The sequence below is a fragment of the Calliopsis andreniformis genome, chromosome 4 (genome assembly GCF_051401765.1).
Source record: "Calliopsis andreniformis isolate RMS-2024a chromosome 4, iyCalAndr_principal, whole genome shotgun sequence".
Lineage (NCBI taxonomy): Eukaryota > Metazoa > Arthropoda > Insecta > Hymenoptera > Andrenidae > Calliopsis > Calliopsis andreniformis.
In genome coordinates this window covers 1412877-1437914 of record NC_135065.1, presented here as the reverse complement: position 1 = coordinate 1437914, position 25038 = coordinate 1412877, and the positions used below count along the sequence as shown (strand labels likewise).

The following is a 25038-nucleotide window of genomic DNA, read 5'->3' as shown; positions in this document are numbered from 1 at the left end:
AGTATCAAATAGCTGTATCTTTCTCAGAAAATGACAAGCATATTTCAGCTTCATCTATATCAATCAAGTGCTTTAGGTCTAAAATTTTTCAAAATTCAGAAAAGGAAGTTAATCACTTTGGCCCATGAACAACTCATTCGACAATTACTTAACTCGCTACCAGACAATTAAGGCAAAGGGTTTGATGTAACAGTAAGAAGCCATGTGGTCGTGGTTTTCGCTACACAAGGAAGTAGCGTTAAAAGAGAAGAACCAATTAACCCAGCCATTCTCTGTCAGACCACGTAGGTGTAAGAAGGGGGAACGGGTGGCAGTCTAAATCGTCGATACACGTCGCGTCGATAACGCGAGCACACGAACACACGAACACAATCGCCTTGGCAGCCCCTGTCTCTTGCCTCTCGTCCGGTGTGGCATCGTATTGTCGGCGCAGACGCGGTGGCAGCGTTTATTGATCGCGGCTCGGCGGCGCTTGGTGTCCCTGCACGCGTCATGCGTCCTCGCCGTCTTTCGCGACGTAGCGACGGTGCTGGACGGGGTTCTCTTGTGTTTTCGTCTCGTCCGACAGTGCGAGGTAGACAAGAACGGTGCGAGTGACAGCAGACGCGTGCAGCCAAGCATAGACATTCGATTCCTGCGGTCCACGCGAATAGTTCGACGAGCATCGGTCGGCTACCGAGGGATCGGAGGGATGCGATCGAGAGGAGCAGGAAGAGCAGCGTGAATCAGACGACCGGCTGGTCCAGCTGCTGCCGCGAATCGAGAGGGTTCCTCGACGTTTTCGTCGAGGATCGAGACGCGCCGCTGCTGGCAGGTGATTCTTGGACGGCACCTCGATCGTCCTTTCCACGTCGGGTGAAAGTGAGCAGCGGCGAAGCGTTCTCAAGTCGGCCGGATGCTTGGCCGACAGGTGCGTTCGTAGAGGCTTATTCGGCGAACCGGCCAGCCGATACTCCGTAACGATTGGTTCGGCCTCGAGCTCCAACTCCCGCTCGGCCAATCGCGCGCCACCGTAAAGGTAGAAGCCTTTTCCGCGATTCCATCGGCGATCGACTTCGTTACGGTGACCCAACTTGACGAACGCGAGCACGAGGTCCCTCCGAAGGAACCATGAGTCTGCTGTCTTCCATCGGCAACGTCCGTTGCCTCGCGGACGAGGAGGCTGACCATAACATGCTTCAGGGTAAATTCTACTGAAATTAACCTATTCGCCCTCTAAACCTCTTTCAGGTCCGATCGGTGCAGCTGCAGCCGTCACCCGATTCGTCAGGCAAGTTTTCGTGGTTGACCTCCAGACGCGATCGATCACGCTTGCCGAGTGTGTTCCTATATATCTCTGTATGTCGCGCCTACACTCTCGCTTCCATTATAACCGTGTTTTCGTCTGAGGAACAGGGTTCCCCGACTTTTGATAATTCGTCGTTTTTATTATCTATCTAGTCTGCCACCGGGCAATTACTTTGACAGCCTGAAGCGATGACTCATCAACACGGGTCATGAATCGTATAGTTACTGCAGCTGCACCGAAACCTTGAGCGCATCGTTCTACGTGCCATGCCGTTTAAGGCTGAAGACAGACCAAATCGCTACGATTTATTTTTTTATTATTGCTTGTACTGCAATAAGTCGACTTAAATACTTTAAAGTCGTATTGAAAATTTAACATAATACTTTCCAGAAGCAATTTTTCCTTAAAATTCACAGTCAATAAAGGCTATCTAAACCTTTGATCGGTCTTAATCTGGCATAACACGGACTTGCGCTATGATAAACTCGTTTATGGGTGATAATGAATTTATGAATTGCAAAAATATTCGCGTGGTGCATCTAAAGAAACATCTGAATACATTTTACTCCCATTTGGGGGATGAATCTGTCGGCCGGGCAAGCCACGAGTCTGCGCGTTGCACAGAAAGATGATGACACCGGTGACGAACATTTACAAATATTCTTTCTAGATGAATCTTGTTGTGATCATAGAAATATATCATAAAAATGTGCAATATTTTAGAAAATATATCTTCTCTGAGGACGTATCTCGTGCATAGAGTGCAGACATGAAAAGTACAATGCAACAGCACAGAGGCAAAAGAGGCATGCACTTCATTGATTCCGTGTGGCCCTGCTGTGTCGTTCTGTCTACGTATTAGTGACAAATCTCTAATGTCGGAAGTACACATATACGCTCTACTATAAAAACAAAACAGTGCGTCGGCGTATTTAATTCAAGAAGAGGTGGACTGTAGATAGGAGATTTTACTAGAATCAATTAAATCACATTTATTCGTTGGATTTCTTATTTCTGCATAGTACCTACTGGGCTTCTCTCGTTATTGACTTTAATATTGTATTACTATTTTTCGAAATATTTTCATTAAATAATTTAACAATTGTACTACTATTAAATTCTTTGTAAATTTCAAAGTATTGCAACTTTATGTATGTACAGTTCATTACGTACATATAAGTTTTATCAATTTAGTACAACTAGGATAGAATAGGATTAGTCTTTATGATATTTTAGTTTGGATAACCGAATAATTTTCTGCAAACGAGTTTAATGAATGTCATAAATTCTTCAGAATAATCCTAACATTAAATGATAAACAGTTTAGTCAATAGTTCTTGTTTCGTATTTTTTAAAATATTACCATTTGAAAAGAATATGAATACTTTATTGATTGACCATACTTACATATAAACAAGTATACCACGTGCGATACATAATTTATGACTGATAATAAAATACGAAATATATTTTTCCTCAATACTTATTATTCAGGAAAGTTTCAATTAGTGGCATGACGTCTTAATTTCTCAGTTATAGCTTTTTTAATTAATTTATTCATAAAGCTTGTCGCTAATTTATGTGCAAGTATAATCGTATACCCAAAATATTGACACAGTTAATCTTGATTGATTAACATTTATTAATTTAGTACGACTGATATAATCGATAACTGTGACTGGTAATTATCAGTCTTCTTTACGGACAATGAAGACGCTAGCCAACATTAATAATGTATAGATATACGCAGGTACACGCAGCTCACAACAGAATTCTTTACAAAAAAGTCGCTATATACTCATTATTTAGAATTTCTTCAGAATTTCCATTAATGATGTCTGTAATATTTGCATAATCAAGTATACAGCACGTTGAAAAAGATTTATAGCCACGTCTGTTGATTTCTTTCATTTTCTTGAAACAATTATAGACATTGAAGATACGTTTACGTAACGTGTTTTTCACATGCACCCGTGAATCTTCAACAGTATTATCTTGAACTTAATTGTAATGCGTTATACCACGTAGACATTACAGTCGTATTATCGAAGAAACCGTGTGCGCGCAGACTATCTCCAGTGAATACCTCAATTAGCACAAAAAGCTCCTTTCTTTTCACAAGTTACCGTAATAGAACAGATTATTGTAACTGGATACAGTAATCTGCAAATATATGCTTGAACGTATAAGCATTTCTTCGTATTACTTGTTCGACAGTTTTCTTATCAATATACGAGTGATTAGAATCGATAACTACATTATCTGTTGCTCTTAACTATTTTTGTTACTTTATTTCTGGCGTCCCTTTTTCTTCCTTGTTCGTCTTCTCTTTTGTGTTCGAGAATATTCTTCCTTCCATAGCGAGAGTAATACATGACCCAGCATCTAATCAATAATGTGCCTCGTTATATCTTCGCGTTAATAAAAACGCAGTTTTAATATACATACTACTCAAGAATATGCTATATTGCTTAATACAAGTATCATAAAAAAATATCCGGACTACTTTGTCTAATTATTACTATTTGACGTATTAAATTAATATTACTTAGAAAGTGATGCAAATAAGAAATTATTGTATTATTGACTTTATTACCGTTTTGTCTGATACGATAGTATGAAACTATTTTAAAGAAGTAATTAGAAATTAAACCGCTTACTAATGCTACTAAAGTATCGTTCTCCATTGTGAATTCGTCACAGTTCTTATGAGTTTTTGGTAATAATGTTTACAGAAATTATTAATAAGAAATACCCTTTGCAGAATAAAGTGGAACGCATCTCATTAAAAAAAATGTCTGCGCAAATGGTATTTTAAATAGTTAAGGAAATGGTTAAGTCTTGTGTATACTTGTAAATGGCACATACTCTGCGTGTACAATATGTGTATGTTTATTAAGATTTTAATTATAAATACAATGATGAATTTAATATAATAAATAACAAAGCTTCGACACGATAAAATTATAATTTGCAGAATACATATTTACAATTTTCGTAAAATATTAATTACTACTTCCTAGTATACTTACTCTAAATGTAAGTAAATTATTTAAAGAATTAAATAACATATCGATTGAACTTGAGCAGCTTCTTTGTTGAATTCTTCTTCCGTTATACTAAAGCCATCTCGGAGTACGCAAAGGTGCGATGGTATGCATATGAAATAAATAAGAGCACCACGTAATTTATGCAAACGACTCATACCATTACTGGCCACGGTTTGCTCTTTTCCTTTAAGGCTGAGCATACCTAATGTCACGTGGTATTCGAGGAAAGTGGCCACGCATATTTATTATCTTGAAACCCTTAGCATTCCTTTGAACAACTCTTATAAGAAAAATTGAAATATATAGGGGAGAAATAATATATACTATATTATTAGTAAATATCAGTATTCAAAATAATCCACAAAAATAATTGCATTCTTGTCTTATCAACTTGATGCTAATCTTTATATAATAAAATATAATAAAATCGATGTTTGCTATATTAATTATAATATAATTGATCTGAGTGTTTGTTAACGAAATTATCCTATAGAACTTTAAAGATACCAATTTTCATATTAATTGTTTCATAGCTTGGAATTTTAGAAATATGTTGTTAGAAGAATTCGTTAAAAAGTCTAGTATCTCTTTTAATTTGTCTTTAATTTATTATAACATCAAATAGAAACGTATTAAATTATATCAATTTACTTAAACATGTTTTTTCGAAGTAGTATATATGCAAGAAGAAGGGTGTAACCCTCTCTACCATGTTGCTATGAGATACCCCTTGCTTTTCCCTAAAAACATGACAAGGATCGATAACTGCAGCGAGCTACGTGTAGTTTCATGTTGGTGAACATCTCGGGAATTAACTCATATACTGGGTGTCGACAACAAGTGTCAGAAATTTCAAGAGGTGATTCTTGTACAGGTCGAAATAGAACGAAAACTAGAAATGACAAAATTATATCTAATCCTTGCCAATAATTAAAATTGTCGTTCCTTAAAAAGAAAGGGGAACAGGATACTCAGGTACACTGTTATTAGCATAAAGATTAAAGTGGTTAAAGCTTAATTTCAGAATTATTAATTGTTGAGAAGACGCCAAAAGTTCACGTAAAATATGTCTGACTGACTATACTACTGGCGTGCACTAGCCAAGTCAGACACAGCGATGTCAGTAGAATAAGTCTCAAGTCAGACACAGCGATGTCAGGCGAATAAGTCCCAAATCAGACACGTTTCATGTGAATTTTAAGCGGTTTCTCAACAATTAATAACTCTGGTGTGAAGCCTCAAACGCATTTTTATCATTCTTAACTTTCATCTTATTTTTATAAGATCAGTGAATTTTTTGTGGCATCATCTTTTATGGGAACTTTTAAAGAGAGTATAGAATCAACCCTTGGAATTTCTGACACCTTTCGTTGAATACTCTGTAGGTGTAAAGTAATCTACAAATGTGGTCCAAGTAGTCATAAATATGAATTTACAAAATGAATTATAATAGAAGTCAAACAAAGGAAAGCACTTATTTGAAATAAAGATTTATTTCAATTCCTCATGAAAGGTACATATTGTAGGTACATAAACCGATATACTTTCGTTTCTTCTTTCAGTAAAAGTATAACTTTCATGTCGTTTACAGAGTTACGAGTACTTCAATAAAACTTGAAAAATATTTCAAATTAACTATTGCACTATAACGTTTTATAGTTTTTCTTACAAACGATTTGTTTGCACAGCAAGAGTAAAGTAACTTAATTAAATTTAATCGATTTGAACAGGTCGTTTCAGAACTGGTAGACAAGCCGAAAGATGAGAACTACATGTAGAAATCAGTCGAAAATATAAAATACTATTTTTTGATGGTATATTCCGTTTTTAAAAAGATTGATTTTGAATTTTAACTTTTAACTGAGTACGCCTGCTCCTATGCTTGTAACTTTTAGTGCTTAAAGAATATTATATAAATAACTGGGTTTAAGCGGAACACTTTGTCTGACTATCTACTAAATGAGTAAACATAAGTATGTAATTAATTATCTACTGTAAATTAAGCGTTTTTTTTAAATTCAGCAACTAAAAGTACATATATTTTGGCATACACGTATTCATTGTCAACTTTTCAAAGATAGTTTTTTTGAAAAATGAAACTATTTTTCAAGGATTTTTTTAATAAAATTTATATTAAAAGTAGAATTTTATTCATATAGAATCAACACCCTTCCATTTGCACTACCAATTCTAAAACATTTTACAAAATGGCTTTTCGTTTTCTATGTGGGCTTAATTTGTAAACCAATATAAACCAACATTTTTTGTGAACAGTTTTATCTTTAAACGACTTGTTGGATAACCAGCCATTGTTAACTTTGAATCGTTTAAAGAGTTTAGTAATAACAGTTTGTCCAAAGCATATTACACGTCGCAGCATTGAATCTTGATCTTTCGAACCCTGCTTGTTAGTCATTCACAGATATCTAACTAAGAAACTATCGAAAACCAAGACTGTTTGCACCTTATCTATTATTTAAGGTCCAAATTGCGACTACCTAGGCTCATTAAAAAGTTTGAAGTTACGTTTGTGACCTCCATGCTGCAGCTCTGTTTAAAGTATACACAGTATAGAGGAAACTTGTTGAATTTGGACCGCTGCGGAGCCTAGGTTGGATCACGAATGCATTTTGTAATTTATAACCAATTTCTCCCGTATGACAGTCAATATGTGTTACTTATATACTAAGTTAGTTGATGTGATAATTACTATCGTACACAACTTTGTTTAAGTAAAAAGATGTTTAAGTAAACAAAAGCAGTCTGTTTTAGCAACTGAGAATCTTATATTTTAATGTCCGCCAGTAAGCTCTCTAGTTTTACTAAAGTAAGTAACGTAACTTTCAAGTATACATATACATATAGAAAGTACATCGAGTAAGCTACAATCTGCTGTTTTAATTTTTTAATTTTTTGATAAAATATTATCAATTATTTGGTCAAGTTATTTAGATTGGACTAAAAGTAGTTGCTTGTATTAGACCAGTTCAATACAGTTCAATATCATTTTATAGGACAAAAAATAAGCATTCTGAGTGATTTGTACCTTATAAGAACAAATCAAACAAGAAAATATAATAAAGTGCATAAAATGTTAGGTTCAATCTTTTATACATCATGTATGGGAGTAGATACGAAATTAAGAAAATATTGTTACTTAGATTGTTGATTTTTATTATGAGCCTTTACAAATTATGTTGATATCTATGTAGTATATTTTACAAATTTGTTGTTAAGAAAACTTAATCATTTTTACACCTTAATCCAGCGGTCAAATTTAGGAAATCAAAGGTCCATCTTAGGAAACTGGTTGCTTTGAGTAGACTGATGCCACAGTTATAAAAAATTACTTGCTTAATTTTTTATTATATTTTGGAAAAAATCAATTATATTACCTTGAAAGCATAAGTACTAACATATCTTCCCGCTATCTCTTAAATATTAAAAATATTTTATTACCAGCCTACAGTAACAAATGTTTTATTGTTTATTGGAGCCCTGTTCATCTCGTGATTGTAACAATTAATGAAGTTATTAGTTACAATTTATAGTTAACATACTCGATCGTCCAACAGAGTATTATAATTATATCTTTAAATCTTTTAATCTTTTTCTAATTAGTCTATATATTTGAACCTGTTATTCTGGAAACACATTACGAACAAATTTGTCAGTTAAAAATTACCACTTGTACGAAGATAAATTAATTTATTACAAAAATTTAACATATATGTTACGCTCCTTCAACATCAATAACGATAATATTGAGCTGTGGATACAACTAAGGAATTATAATCGAGAATTGTCCCACATAACAGATCAAATTTTATGTAAATATTTGTTAACTGCATAATAAACAACATTTTACGATTATATTATATTTTGAATCTGTAACAAAATTCGAAAAGAAGCGTTTGTATTAAAATTGTACTGTGAAACAGCTCGGCTTACAGTTATAGCATCGAGTGTTACCTAGAGTTGCAGGAAATTAGTTCTCGAGGAAGTGAAACCCTTCTCGTCAGACTATCATTAGACGACCTCTTCATTCCTTCCTGTTAACAATAGCGTGTTGGTATCATTATAGTTAACATTGCAATTAATACGTACACAAATTATAGATAAAGATAACTGCTGTCTGTAATACTAGCGAGGTCGTTCTAAGAGAAACATCATCTGTGAAAAATAACGGTGTTTATGCGGAGAACGATAAAAACATTCTCATCGCACGCGACCTTAGAAAAGAATCTAATTTTTTTTCAGTAGTGTTAGAATGCTTAGCACGTCTTACACTTGAGAACAAATTATCTTATGTTGTACATTGAACTTACACCTTCAGAGATTGACTCATTTTAACCAGATAAAATCAGCAAGAACGATATAATGATTCCATTATAAATGATAAACAATGAACAATGAATTCGAGTGGATGTAGTTTATAATACTGATGCTTCTATGGGTACTTACATTTTTTATAGCTACTTGCTCACATGCGTAGATACCAGTTTGGACCTTAATGGGCTAGATAGAAAAAGAAGATTAACTTTCTCATAGAAATACGACTTACAAACAAAATACTTTATTATACTTCCACAACTATCTTGAGTAGCACTGCATAGGTAATACAGTTTCTTCCATATTGTCTATTACAATGTGCGTTACACAAAGCAACACAGCCATCTTAGAAACATGCTTTGCATTATATACCACTTCAACTTTAGTTGAATGCGTCACGGCCTCGCTGAGAAAGAACATTGCAACAGGGTTAACATAAAAAATGTTAAGCATTTTCTGCACGACTCGTGTTACAAACTTCTGTTATACGAGCCATCATGGCCAGGATTGCATTCAGCTTGATTTTAAGATACATACTGGAATATGAAGAGCACGTCACGCCTTGAGTTGTGTGTACACATGGACATTGTTGTGACATAGAAAATGACACCAGAATGTCTCATCTAGCGACCCTAAAGCTTGTCCCATACACACCCCAAATATTTACAATAAATGGTACTCGCAAGTAGTGTGAAACTGAACATTCGGAGATCTTTGTTGTTTATACCTCGTACTCGTGCTCACAAAGCCACGAGTATCAACATTGGCGAATATTCGTGATACCTGTAGGACTGGGCACTTGGAGATCTTCGTCAGTCGTACTCGTATACGCCCATCTTCCATTCGTTGTAGTGAAATTGTCGCAAGTGAAAGAAAAATTTTAGAGATTCCATACACCAACGTGAATTTTCTGCAACAGAAATTTTTTCGTGACATCTTCTTTGCACCAATATCAATTCTGCCGCTGCAGAAAATCGCATTGGTCTGTTAAAGGCTTTACTTCTGTCATCATACTCGTGAACTCTCCTAGACTCCTGAACACTCATAGACTAGGAGAGAACAGAGATACTTGTTACAGAGGCAAGTTGGAAATCCTTGCCATTATTCGCACGTGTGCACAAGCAGTCAATTGTCTACGCGAAACGGAATTCTGAAGCTGTTAACTTCGATGTGCGTAGGTAAATTAAAGAGATAAAATAAGACATGGAGCTATTTAACTAGCACATTTCTGAACTTCTTGATTTACTAAAGAAAGAGGTGTTTTGTGGAACTTGAGACACCTGTTAGGGGGCGTGAGTGCGAGGCAATCTGAGCCTACGTATGATCGAGTAGTGTGGGAGATTCGACTCGGGCATAATTATAATTATATGTATGGGACCGACTTAAAAGTGATACTCCACGAACTTAATCAACTTGGAATGGTTTACTTTTCAGAAAGTTGGTTTCAAAATTACATAAATTACTTTAAACTTTGAATTCTTTAAAATGTTAGAACATTTTATATTATTTTACTTTTTACAAATATATGTTATAAGTAGTAGATAATATAAAAAATTAGTATGAAATATTCCAACTTTCATAATTACAAAGGTCTATGTGGCAACTAAGTTTATCCTCGTGCAAATGTTTTTTATAAATCGAACATTTAAATGTTTAATGTCATTTTTGTAAAAATGACTAGAAATTACGGCGAATATCTTACAGTTTCTTCATTTGTTTATTTGTACAAACATAATTCAAATTCTTACATTTCATATGAGAAATATCATATAAATTAGTTTTCAGAATGGAAATGCAATATATACTCATTGTAAATTATAAGAATAACACTATATTAATTGAAAATTAATGTCATAATGACCAAATGAAGTATATATGAGCAGTAAAATTAAACAAATATTACATTGTTATATACTTTAAAAAAAAGTTTATAGGTTTGAAACAAAATTCAAAACAGAAGAGCTTATAAAAAATAAGAATGCCACAAAAATATTTGCTTTACAAAACTGTGTAACCGATATCCCAGTAAGGGTGGGTAATTAATGTGCAGAACAAACGCAATGTTGACTAAATATAATAACCGTTTTTTCATATTTGATGGTCAACGTAGATCTATTATCAAGATATCATGTTCATTGTAGTTAAAATAATTAAGGACCTATTATAATTATAAATTAAGTTTGAAGTTAAAAAATTGTTGTCCATTTGTATATAGATAATTTAATCAATAATGAATTTATATACGCGTATCGTAATACAAATTATTCAAACACTGAAAACATAATTAACCATGTATACATGTACTGAAATAAATTTATCAGGATGTACATTTATTAAAATAAGAGATCTTTTGTGATCAGTCAATAGTGTATTATATATAGTGATTATCAAATATACTGCTAATAGGTACACAGTACACGTTTATATTTATTATAGTTTCCATGTGATAATTATTTTACTCATTTGTAAATTTGCGAATGTTTGTGTTACATGAATTTAACAATGGTCATCATGCCTATTATAACAAAAAAAGTCTAGTTATTCATGTATGTACACGCAGTAATAAATTATAGTTAAAATACATCTTTCAGAAAATATAAAAACAACAGAAATATAGAAAATTTGACGGTAAAAAGTTACTATAATAGAAAAAAAAAATATATTTATAATGTAAGAATTCTGTATCATTATGTAGATGTGTGTAGTAAAATATATGCAATATATAATGTGGGAAAGTATTTTTTCAAGAAGAATTAACGGTATCTCAGTTGCAATACTGTGTGCTGGCTGGATGTCAGAGATTATGTGTGTAGGGTTATCAATAGATTAACAGGAAAGTGGTACAATTTTTTATAATCCCATCATATAAAGAGAAAAATATTCCAAATTATTTGAAGACGAAAAGGAATTTCGAAAATACACAAATCTAGCGATTAAAGATTTACTGCATAATAATTATTTTAATTAGTAAATAATACGTATGCAAATATTGCTCAGTGTGTCTGACTGTTCACTGAAAAATAGTTGGATTTTTTTTTTATTTACGCTAGGAACGCTTTGCAGGATTATTAGCAATATGTATATTGCTGTGCATATTAACAGTATAAGTAGATAGTTTGGAGATGACCTTAATACTAACTGGAAGTATAATTACGCTTACAATTTTAACTAGTACACATACATAGACTTAAAGATACAAATTATGCTTTTTCAGATATTTATGTATGGTAGTTAGAGATGTATCGTGTGGTTTAACCAAAAAGACATCTTTGCTATGAAGAGGAAAAAATCCTTTTTTAGTATCCGATTAAGTTCATTTCTAAAATATTTTTTGCGCCTAAATAAAAGCTTTATAATTTTGTGATAACGTTCATCTGAGATATTTAATTATTTCAGAAATAAATGATCCAGACGAGATATTAATACGTTTAAAAAATGAATGAACTCTTGCTTCAAGTTTAAGTATATGATATTATTCACAAGGATACTTACGACTGCACTTAAAATAAATTGTACCATGAGTTTACGCAACGAGATTTTAAGTATACATGAAATTTTTAAAATTTTCCGCAATCTTTAAAGAAACAATGCTAAGAATACATTACTACAGAGAGAAACCAGTTCTAGCTGTTTGTTAATAAGGTAGTTTTGCACTTTTTTTATGTTTTCATGCATGAAAAATATTAATACAAGTCTTCCTTCGGAGCTCGTTGCTTCCTTTTTTCATATCTCAGAATAATTCAAGTAAAGTACTTTACGTCAGAAACATGTCTCTCGTTATGACTTTTTTATCTGCGAATCTTGAAGTTGTAGAATCCTCGACGAGAAAATGTTATTGTTAAATTGCGGGCTTTTACGCATTTCTATCAAATTTTGATGTACAAAAACGTATAGAATCCATATAATGTACAAAATTCTGGAAACTATCAAAAGTTAAATATAATTTATAATATTTGGTAGGTGGAACAGATCTCTAATTAGGTTGCACTTTTTAAATTGTATTTATAAAAATAGGAATTTGTAGAAACATCCGCAGTAATATTTTTAAATGGAATCATTCTCAACATTCCTTACAAAAATGTATTACCTATTAGTCACAAAATCATTATTTCAATAGATATTTTAACTTCAATCTTGTTTTATTTATATCTTGTTTTTATTGTATTAAGAAAAGAATAAGAAAATACTTATCACATAGCAATGAAACGTTTGAGTATTTATTATGAACTTTCAATAAATGTAAAATATTTCGAAAAAAATTGAATTTTCAACGATTTTATCTTATATTTTTTCTATGTTACGTATGTAGAATAACATTAGGAATCAAGTCATGCAAAAAAACGATTGGTTTCCATTTATGAAACAAAGTACAATTGCACTTTCAATTACGCAGATGCATTCGTAAAAAGAACTTGTATGTACATTACATAGTATACTAGTCTAGAATAATAGACAGTTACTAAATTACATCCTGTATATAAATTATTTTACAGATTTCTACAAACATGTAAATATTCCTTTAAAACAATTGTAAGGTACAGGAAGTTTTCTCTTAAAATTAATTACTGTGTGAGTATTTTACATGAAAAGAAGGTATGAGAAAAAATTGTCAAACATGAAAACTGTGCACGAGAGAATAGTAGGTAGAATATTACAGGTAAATCAAGGTCGTAAATATTATCCAAAGAAATTAACTGTACGACTCGTAAATTATGCGTTGCGTGTAGATCAGGACTTCGCAAGGAAAAGGTGTGTTGTCGTCTGACGCAGTATCTGGTACAAAATAAAAGTCATTATCGATTTCAAGGTTCACAATTTGCTGCTGTTTCACGTTCTCTGTAAATCAGTTTATACGTTTGACAGTGAATTAAATTAATTACATTGCCCCGATCCTTTCACTTTAAGAATGTTTAGAGTTGTGATTAAACGTTGGCATTCACGTTAATATTGATTAATGTTTACGGTACTTTCTTGAGTGAAAGGATGAAATGCTCTAGTTCGGGGGAGGGTGTAACGACCCAATAGCAGAAATTTTAAAGAGGCCAAACAGTTCGAGTTATTATTTGAAGACAGGTCATTTGAGCATTGTGAAAGTCCATTCGTAATTGTTATTGGTGTCAACTAATTAGTTTAAAATAGTTCACATTTAAAGAACAATCATTGGCGTTTGATAGTTCATATGTTTAAGGTAAAATAAAGGAAAATATTAATTACTTCGGATTACTATTGCATCGAATATGTTAGGTAATACAGATCTCACAGGCTTAGCTTTTAATCGTAGATATACATACATATTAAAATATATTCAGATTTAGTTTTCATTATGTTGTGTAAATAAAGAAAATAAAATTTGTGAAGAAAAACGAGCAAAGTCTCATTAAAAACAGTTGATGATTGATAGTCTATATACTTCTGAAAAAAGTAGCATAAATAGTCTGATTTTCCAAAAATTGTACACAATGAATGACAGCTAAATAATGAATAAAATAACTTATATAAAATTCAATTTAAAATTCAAAAATTCAATGGTCAGAGAGCAGATTTCAGAATTTGAATTGAAATACAGTGTTTACTGAAGTATTGGGTTAACTTTTCCCTCTTTTCATGCATCAAAGATGTGTTTTTATACCGTAAAATACTTATTTGTAATTATAATATGTGTTATTTATAATATAATTCGATGAATATCAACAATTTCACGCAGAAAAACGGGAGAAGTGATGTGGCACAAACTTATGCATGAAACCAGTACATCATAAAATCAATGCAGAAATTTGATCAAGAAAACAAAGTACTAAAGCAAGTAACGTGATGTTATCATTCGTTTGATTATTACATAATATAATAATATAAGAAGTAAAAGAAATGCAGTAGTTATATTCTTATATTCCATGGCCTTGTTTTTCCTAACAGTTCGATTGTATATTTTGTAATATAGATTGGTCTTTTAATTAACCGCTATTAAAGTATTATGTAAAATACGTAAAAACTAAGGTATTGATAAAAATTAATAAAATGTAGATTTTAATTACTAAAATAAAATAAAAATAAGTACTTATGCCTGTTTGTAACTTTTCTCAAGTCTAATTTAATGTTCTTTTTTGTAACGAATTAGTCTATACGTATATTTATCATTAATTCTGAAAATACGCAAAAAATGTATATACATATACAACGTGATATTTTTATACAAATTATTTGTATATTCGAAAAATGTTAAATATATTCTAAATGTATGTACTATAGGTATATGGGTATTTATGTTATAACAAAAATTGTTTTCAACAACTTTTTTCTATAACGAAGCTTTTGTACATACGCGAAAAAATATTTTAACATAAAATATATATGATTGTAACCATCGCAAATACAAAGTGTCCAAAAGAAATTGTATTAGATTTGAAGGGCACATAGTACTTATTAAAATTAATAATAATAAAATAGTTTATTTTCAAGATACCAAGAGCTTTAATTAATTTACTGCTATATATAGTACTTTTCCCCAAGTGAATATTTTCAATCTTTTATTTTAATATCCAGTCAAACTCCTTTCCTCAGAGATTCTCATATACCTACATTCGAAAATCTCCAGCCTTTCTCTTATTTCTCGATAACAGTTGTTTTATTATTTTAATTCCTGTTTCATATTAACTATGTCACATATTTGAAATTGCAGTACAAATAAACCTGATTGATTTAAAGTTGGGAGAGGAGGTTTCTGTAACACTTGTCTCGATACATATATTACTGTATATTAGTTGTTTATCTTTTCCCGGTAAATTACAACGTTTCTTATAAGCACACATTTTATGAATTGTCTTTGTTGGTTTAATAAGTGTTACATGTCGATAAAGTTTGGCGTAATCTTTTTATGTATGCTATGTATATATGTATAAAGTGTTGCAAAAAATGTAAAAAAATTTGAGAAAATTGATAATAAACTTTAAAATAAAGAAGATTCATCTATATGTACGTTAAATAATATCTTTTTATTTAATTAGAACGTATTTTATATTTTCTAAAATATTGATCTAAGGCAGCAATTAATTATGTCAATCAATAATTCCGTGGCATCAGTTAATCATGAAACATAAACATGATGTAAAAGTTTTACATATATTATATATGCATGTATGACATACAGTGGAGGATAAAAGAAAGTTTAAAAAACAAGCAAAATGAAGAAACACGCTAACTTTATGAAACAAAATTATTAAATATTTATGTCGTACTGAATGTGAAAATAGCTCTGAATAGATAGGTGCATCTTAACAATAGGTATAAAGTAAAATATTTATTACAAAGTTACTAATAGTCATATAATATGTATGTACAAAGATCAATTTCGAACTCCAATTTTAAAACTCGAATCTTTAAATCTTGAGGAGATAGTCATTGGTTAGCTGACTGACAGCAGAAACCTGATTCATAGCTATTGATTAAAAACTAGTTTAGAGAATATAAAATAGCTCCTAACTAAAAAAGTGAGTATCTGACGTAGACATATAGATATATGACCTTTTTCATTTTTTTAATGTTTATTATTAATCCTATAAAAATATGTTTGCACTTTACACGTATAGGTACGTATGCAAATTATCAAGAAGAACTAAAGTAAATGACCCTAGTCAAACTTGATAACAACTATTTATGAGATATTGGAAATTGTCAGCAAATATGTACAACTATACATAATGTAAGAAATTGTTTCTGGATTAGCGAGAATTGAAAACTTGTTAAACTGGAATTCCGATAGACTCTTGTTTCCAATCGGAGAGAGTTCCATTCTGAAAAATTATCGCCTTCCGAGTGCTTAATGTTCACTGCACCTTCAGCCAATGAATCACCGACTTTCCAAGTACACGTACCCCATTGCACTTTGTCGTTGTAATTAGAATGGACAAGCTTTCAAACAAGAACCGAAGGGTTTTCTTTAGGCGACCTAGCTCTCACCAAAGGCATCAATTCATCAACCCACAGGCAGGTTGTCTTGACGATTAAACATCAATTGGAGAACGTCAATTACGATTACTGCACTATGCAAACAGTTACGTCGACTAATTAAAAGATCATTTTGCGGCTTTCATTTATTTCATTTCGAAGAGATCCTAACGCGAGATTTTAATTGTTACTCAATACTTCAACCCTTTTCTTACACCCAAAAATAATTCGTAGAAAAAACACTATGTACAGAAAACAACACATTTCATTTTGTTTTCTATGCTCCTTTATGCTCCTTTTACTCTAAAGATTTCTCATAGCAATGTTTCCATGGGTCCAATTTCTTTCTGTAAAATTCTGCATCATAAAAATTGAACCACTGCATTCTAGCACATTTTGCCTCATAAAGTGACTCTCAACAGACTCCCTTTAAATGTCTCTTTAACTTTGGAAACAAAAACAATTCCAGTAAGTAGATTTAAAGTAACTAAATACATTTCAGCAGGGTAGACTTTTGTAGGATCTATTATAGACTTTTCTAAAATTAACAAAGTTAAGAATAGCTTTGTTAAATCTACAAATTCGACTATTACTGACTTTATTAAACACAGGCCTGTTCGAGTACTTTTGTAAATTCTACAAGAGACTTCAATAACTTCATCCTAACGTTATTTTTCGTATAGGGAGGATGTAATTCCCAATTGAATTCGCACAGAACAGCTTCAGAGTTTTTCGAAGAATATGCAGGCACATTGTCGTAATGGAACGAGAAGCATATGTGTAACTTTCTCTGGCATTTTAATAAAACAACCTTTTTTATTCGATTTTATAGTTAATGTGTATAATTTTCAAACTCAGCAGCAAATTTTTTATCATGATGTTTTTAAAGCAGTTATGATAACTTTCTACGAATTAATGTAGTATACACCCCCGTATTACATAACACGTTGTACAACAGACTTATGAAACTTATTTAAAAACAAGAAAGAAAAACTTTCAAAGAAAGCTTAAAAGTTTAGTCGTATAGTTGAAATAGTATAATAAGTTGATACTGCTAAAATTGATAGATACATAGTAATAAGTTATGGAAATATATTCTACAAAGTTAAAAACATATTTGTAATAAGTATAGTAATGTTTTGTTATGTATATAGGGTAAATTTGAAATAAGTAATTATTTACAACTTTGAAAATATTAATTTTTCCATTCATGTTTAAAGTTCCACTCGAACTTTTTTACTCCACTTGACGAGAAAATGCTATCTACCTTAAGAGTTGTGAATCCTTTTTGTTTTCCATCCTGTATGCATACTATTAATGCAATTTTATATTCTCAAGAAAAGTGTTACAGTTTGTAATCATTTCTCAGACCCTCTCCGTGATGAAATGTATGATAATGATTTCTCGCAAAAAATAAATAGAATAAAATTTTTTTTTTCTTGTAGCTTGATTTTCAAAAAAATGTATTGAACTTAACCAATTATATATTTTGATTTCATGGTTCTTGATGTATAGACCTATATACGTTTATGGTCCCATTTATTGTTAGTAAAATTTTCTTTTACATTTCATCATACTTGTCATTTTTATCAATGTAAAAATTGCGCATATATATAATTATATTCATAGATATTAATGTATAAAAAGGGAAAGAGTATTTAATGATATTTGTTTTTTAAAATTTGATTTCTTCCATTACATTTGATAAAAATATTTCCTGTTTGAATGCAGGCACAGCTATATTCCAGATATTACAATAACGTGTAGCTTCCATACTGTGTCTAATACATTCTCACCTGTTAGAATTTCAAATGCAAAGTAATAATTTCCTTCAAGTGCTCCATACTCTTTGGAATGGACAGTTAATTTGATACGTAGCGAGCCTATCAACGGAATGGAAATTATTACCTCGTTAATATATGTAAATATAAACGCAAGTACTGAAATCCATGAAATGAAGCCGGAGAAAAGCCACACGCCTACACGGCGAATCTCCAAAATTAATTGCTTAGAAAGTAAAGCCTCGAGTAGTACAACATTTTTCATGAGATATCATTTCCTGCTAAATACTTTTACATTTTAAGGGTCGCTTTATACGTACATTAACTCTTATGTCAGGAACTATCATTTTCGCTATTTAAAGAGTATGAGTACTAGGGTATACCTGTACCTGGTAATTCACATAAGGTTTAAGAATTTCGAGATCTATCATTTCAGACAAAAATGTCCTAAAATAAAATTCTTTTTCATCCAATTTCAATTTAGGTATTTCATTATAGAACAAAAATGTAAATAATAATGAAGTACCAGAAAATTTCACACATTTTAACAGCCACGCAATAATTGTAATGAATAACTCCGAAGCGTCGTAGTGTACAATTAAAGAGCTCATTAAAAACGCAGCTCTTATCTTCTACAATTTTTCTAATCAGAATATATTGTAGTAATCAGAAACAAGATTCACAATAGAATCGAACCTTTCCTATAAAAAGAATGCAATATAACATATACTATGATGAATAATTTAATCAAAAAGAGAAAACACTAATCCATTGAACAAGAATTAAAGATGGCACAGTATTTTTTTACTCACCTGGAAAAAAAATTGACAAGAATCGTTTTTATTATGAGCACTTCAATTTACAATGCTGTCTCAAGTTTCAGTCGTCTGTATACTCATTTCCAAATTTATTTGTTCAACATGTGTAAATTATGATAAAACCATAGCTGCAATCTGATAAAGCCGTGTTTGAACATTTTACAAGAAGATCAAATTGAGTTACAACTTTTTTATATTATTTCAAAAAATTGAAAAGAAATGTACCTAATGCTAACTTCTGCAGAACTTTCACTATACTCATTTTAATGAAAACATGTTATCATTTTAATTGACACGATATTTTAGGATTTACTCTATTAAGCAATATTACTGTCAAGTAATACTGAAATAACATTAAAGCGTAATTTACATTTCCTGAATAAATCCAACCGACATTCTTAACATTCATTCATTGAATTATAGACAAGAGACGTTTAAATATTGTTACTTCACATGTATATACCAAATAACTAAATGACAGGAAAGTGAAATCATTGTTCCTCTTCTGTCGAAGAAAACAGTATAAATAACTGCATTGGAGAACTGACAAATATTCTAACCGTAATTTATGGCTATGAAGGTAGCTGCAGCTACTTCATTCTAATTGAACTCCATGATGCGATTTATAGTTACTAGTTACTCTGTTTACTAGTCTTCAAAAAAGCTTCTGTTTTTCGATCTTACTGAGACGGGGCGTTGATTTTCTTATCGCCAAGGGTCTTCACAGGAGATGCTCGTTTCTGTTAAGCAACAAGCAAAAAACCTTACGAACGTAGACGGACGCAGGTTGCCGAAGACACGTTTTCACTTTCTCGTGATTAACGTTCGGTAGTAAGAAAACGCGCATCGCAATCTTACAAACGAAATTTATCATTCGGAATTTACCATTTTCCACTGCAATTACGCTTAGAAGTACGTACGAGGTTTCTCTTGAATCAGTCGAAACATGAAAACAGGATTATTCGTATACATTTCCTTGTTCTCCAGCTTCACGCGTTTCCTGCTCCGAAGCTTTCATATCGTTTCGTAAATAAAAAGTGGAGGACTAATTGTCTTTAAGATGTTTCTATTAAAATTACCTGGTCCTCATTCTATAACAAAATAATTTTTGTGAACTTCTTTAGGAAGCTATGTCGTTTACTACTCTGAAACCTTCACAGGCCATTCCACTCCAACTCGATCACTTTTCTATCTTGGTGTCATGGATTTTTATGACTTCTACATATATTGTAGTTCATGTGTAATTAAGAAGAAGTTAAGTTATCATTTTAATAATTTCGAAATTACTTAAGAAATACAAGCCCCCAAAGTGTACATTTTGTGCAGACTTTTACAGTAATTGCCTTCACATTTGAATTTATATCTCCGAAACTATGTAAGATACAAAATTTCGTTTCCTTCTATTAATCTTGAAGGATGTGCGTATCTAAACAGATTTTTCCGTATTCCGAAAAAGGTTCTTTAATTAAAAAAACATAAAAATATTTTTCTTTTGCAAATTTGAACTCCAGTTCAAGTATAGAAAAATTTGAAAGAAAAATACTCTCTGGTCTTTCCTCTTTCGATTCCAATTTTTTAAATTGCGGACACTTAAAAACTGTAATTAGGACACGTCGCATGGGTAAACTTAACACTTACTGTTAACACCTGTAACTGTTAGCACCTACCTGAATCCAGGCACACCGCGACACTTGTCGACGTGCTCTAATTACAATGTCTGGCGTCCGCGAATTAAAAATTCATAGCCTTCGCTACTAAGCAAGAGCCAGAAATATTGGAAGTAAATAAACACATTTTTACGCCTATAAGTAAGGAAATGAATTGACAAAATTGTATTTTTTGCACGTCTATTAAGACTTTGCAACGTATACATATATGATATGAATCACTAGTTGCTACAGTAAACGCCAAAAAGAAAGAACAACACCAGCGTTTATTTATTAATCCCATTCAAGAAGAGGTAGCATAAATGTATCAACATCTCCTTCGCTGCTGTTGCTATTGTCTGCACCCTAAACATGACAACCATTTTACGTCCCACTTCTTGTAACTTACCATAACGCTGTTCATCGCCATCCCTCGAAAGTGCCCCTATACCGAGTCTACTTCCATCTCGTACTCATTTTACCTATTTCTACCCTTTAGCGTTATGTCTACACATTATTCCACCACCTCTACGCCAAAATCGCCCTAGACATGAAAACAAAAATATTTTCAGTATTAAAATTGGAATCAAAAGGGGAAAGACCAGAGAATGCGAGCATACTTTTTTCAAACTTTTTGGCACTTGAGCCAGTCTTATAGATACATGACTGACACTGACCTTTCCGTTCAGCTGGCGTCGGTCCCTAGGGGCTGGCATTATATGTGTCTTATTGTTAGCTGAGTTCATGCTGAGCTTTTTCTGTCGGCCGAATGGAAAGCATACCAAAATCGACTCCGTACCCAACGTGTTAAATACTGTATGGTTCACTAGGAATCCATTCTTTGACTTTTGTATCAGAGATCAATCTGACGCTAGTACATTTTTGTTTGCAAGGAATTTTGGACAAAACAGTTTATTCGATAAAAATTAGTTAAAAATTGTTTACTATGTTTCATAGTTTTATCATAACCTTTCAATAAAACTTCAAATGACTTATGTATGTTTGTTTAATATTTTTTCTTATTTCTCTAATATTGTGTAGAAAATGATTTTGAAAGATTAGGAAGTAAAGATTTATAAGGGAAAGTTTATGTCAACACGGATTTATTAATCAATCCTTTAATAGTAAATTGTGATTTTTTGATTGATTATAAAAGTTAGAGATTAAATTTCCCTTTTTTAACTTTGAAACGATGAAACAGTTTCGTTAAATTTCCACTAATACGCAGCTTTCCTATTAAATACAAATAAATTAAAATTTATATTTAAGCACCACGTGATGTTTAAGTAAACGAACGCAGTCTATTTTAAAAACTGAAAATGTAATATTTTAGCATCTGACTATAAGCTTTGAAGATTTACTATTAAAGTAAGTGGCATACCTTTCATCTATACATATGTATAGAAAGTACATTTATTACGCTACAATTTACTGTATTCATTTTTAAGATTTTACCTGAAATTAAAATTTAGTAAAATATTTTCAATTACTTGGTCAAGTTGTCTATAGTGGACTAAAAGAAGTTGCTTACATTGGACCAGTTCAATACGATATAGGCAAAATAGTAGAATGTTAAAAAAGCAATATCATTTTAAAAGGCAAAAGAAGAAGAATTTTTAGTGTTTTTGCACCTTATGTGAACAAATAAGAAAATATATGATAAAGTATATAAAATGTTGTACTTGGGTTCAAGAGTATAAATGACATTAAAAGAATATTATTGTTTGGATTGTTGACTTTCATTACGAAATTTTGCAAATTAAGTATGTTGACATCTATGTTATATATTTTGTAAACTTGTTGTTGAAGAAACTTAAACATTATTTAAGAAACCAAAGGTCCATTATAAGACACCAGTTGCTTTGAGTGGACTGATGTCACAATTATAAAAAACTACTTGTCTAACTTTTAATATTACATTTTAGAAAAAATCAATTACATGATCTAAACGCCATAAATAGTAACAGTTTTCCGTTATCTCTTAAATATTAATAATATTTTATTACCAGCCTACAGAAAAAAATATTTTAGCGGTCAAAATCGACAATCTTCCCCTATAAAGTACCTCAAAATTTAAAACCAGTAATATCAGATGATGATTGTACGCAAGAGATTCAATAATTATCTGCAATATAGTTATAACTTTTATTTCAGTACAAACAGAAAAATAGCATTAACATCATTTTTCAGCATAGTCTCTTTGTTTTTCAACTTACTTGGCCCATCGTTGATAAAGTCTTCTTATGCCTTCAGAAAATAACATTTTCGATTGAGCACTTAAGCATTCAACCACGCCACGCATGCGCCGCTTCTTTTGCTTTCTTATTTTTTAGTCCGATGTAAATACAATCTCCTTGTTGCTTTTTTGAGAGGACTAAATACTCTCTGACTGGTAGTCAGAAAAAGCAAGACGAGTAGTACTGGATCATGTGAGTTCCAAAGACCTGTAAACATCAATTTTCCTGTGATTAGTCTTCTGAACATCTTGCTAAACGACTGTGAATGATTCCATTACATGCTCTGCCATTTACTGTCAGACTCGAGATGATGGAGCCATGATTCATCAATAATAGCGATTCTGTTTCAAAGTAAAAGTAAGGGATTGTCGATCCACTTTGGACCAGAAAGTGAAGGAAACTGTGCATGTATGGCTCACTGCTCAGTCAAAAATATTATTCTCTGAGAGCATAAGGAAGCTTTTTCGACGATGGACCAAGTGCGTTGAAAAGTAAAGAAACTATATTACAAAATGATATTAGTAGGATCTTCTGTTTGTACTGGAATAAAAGCTATAACTACGTCGCAAATAATTATTGACTCACCCTCATACGATATGTGCTAAAGTAGGTCGAAAAATAATATTTTGATATTTTTTCCTTGAAATTTTGTATAAAGAAAAATGATTTTCTTTGTGTAAAGAAAAATGATATTGAAATTTGACCAGGTATAAGTGTACTAAAATATATTTTTCAATGCGTAATTACATTGTGGCATTTACATCTAATAAGTAGTAGTAGACTACTTAACAATAGGTAGGTATATATAAAATGTTTATGAATCAGATTTCTTTTAGTAGATAAAAAATATACGAAAGAAATAAAAAAGAGACAAGTTGTACGCTGTTTTATGATCAGTGAAATAGAACATTTCAATTTTTTACTGTCAAAACAAATTAATCTTCGAAACCATAAAAAGTTAGGAGTGTTTGAACATTTCGTAGTAATATACCTGTCCCTCGATTTACGCGCCACTTCATCTACACGAGTTCTTTTTTACATAATAAATAATCTCCCTATTTACGCGATTTTTTGTACGTGATTTCAATTTTCTGAAATGGCATGTAACCTACACCGAAAGTTAATAGTTTTAAATTATTACAGTTCAGATACAGACAACGAATCAAAATTATGATCTTTATGAATTTTTATTAAGATTTCTTAATGAAAATACGTACATGAAATATATATTTTTATAACTTATACACATCATGTCTTTTGTTAAGTATTTTTTTCACGCGGAATAGATAATCCACGTAAATCGTGGGTCAGCTGTACTTTACTTGCTAGTGTGAGCCTCGTGCAAAAATGTCCAAAAATCTCTTCATCGATCAGCGCTTATGAAAGGGAACTCCATTTTGTTGAAAATACATGTCATATACAAAAAAAGTGTTGTTGAAACAGTGTTTTTGTTTCATTCATAACCTTTTGTAGCTTTGAAGATTATAGTATACCATATCGTCCATATAGTTGAATTTGTCTTGAAAATTGCTTTCAGTTTGAAGTTTGAGTAAAATAACATAACATTCTATTTAAAAAGTGGAGGGCACCTTTGTTTCTCAAAAAACAGAAATATGTATTTTGTTGCAATAATTATAAGCAACTTTCCTTTCTTCTAAAACTACTCTCGTGAAAAAAACACTGGTTATAACAATGTGAATACATACTCTATTATAAAGTAACTTTCGTTCGGTAAAACAATTATTTAATACCTAAAGACTATAGTAACCTTCGAGGTAATAAATTCTTAAACCGAGGCATCAGTACATCTGAGTTTCGACTTATTGTTTCACCCAAAAGAAATCCGCCAAATCCCTACTTACCTGTTTACAAGATTAGCTGAATCTTCTTAAGATCAGTACAAGATTTATGCTTAAACCGTAAAATTTATGATTTCCTTTGGATT

At 31.6% G+C, this 25038-nt stretch overlaps 1 protein-coding gene and 1 long non-coding RNA gene across 2 annotated transcripts in view; one reads left to right on the top strand and one right to left on the bottom strand.

Moving 5' to 3' along the window:
- Positions 1-497: 497 nt before the first annotated feature.
- The window catches only part of Centrocortin (cerebellar degeneration-related protein 2-like), a 92522-nt gene continuing 67981 nt past the window's right edge, over positions 498-25038 (top strand). The window contains exon 1 of the mRNA XM_076377367.1: positions 498-1183. Within this exon, the coding sequence (XP_076233482.1) occupies positions 1111-1183 (73 nt within the window). The 5' untranslated portion in view covers positions 498-1110. The remainder of the gene's footprint in view (positions 1184-25038) is intronic.
- Positions 7489-9027, bottom strand: LOC143178050 (uncharacterized). Its single transcript, XR_013001714.1, has 3 exons — positions 8803-9027; positions 8311-8390; positions 7489-8226 (listed from the first exon to the last, which is right to left on the bottom strand). It is a non-coding gene; the product is annotated as an uncharacterized LOC143178050 (long non-coding RNA).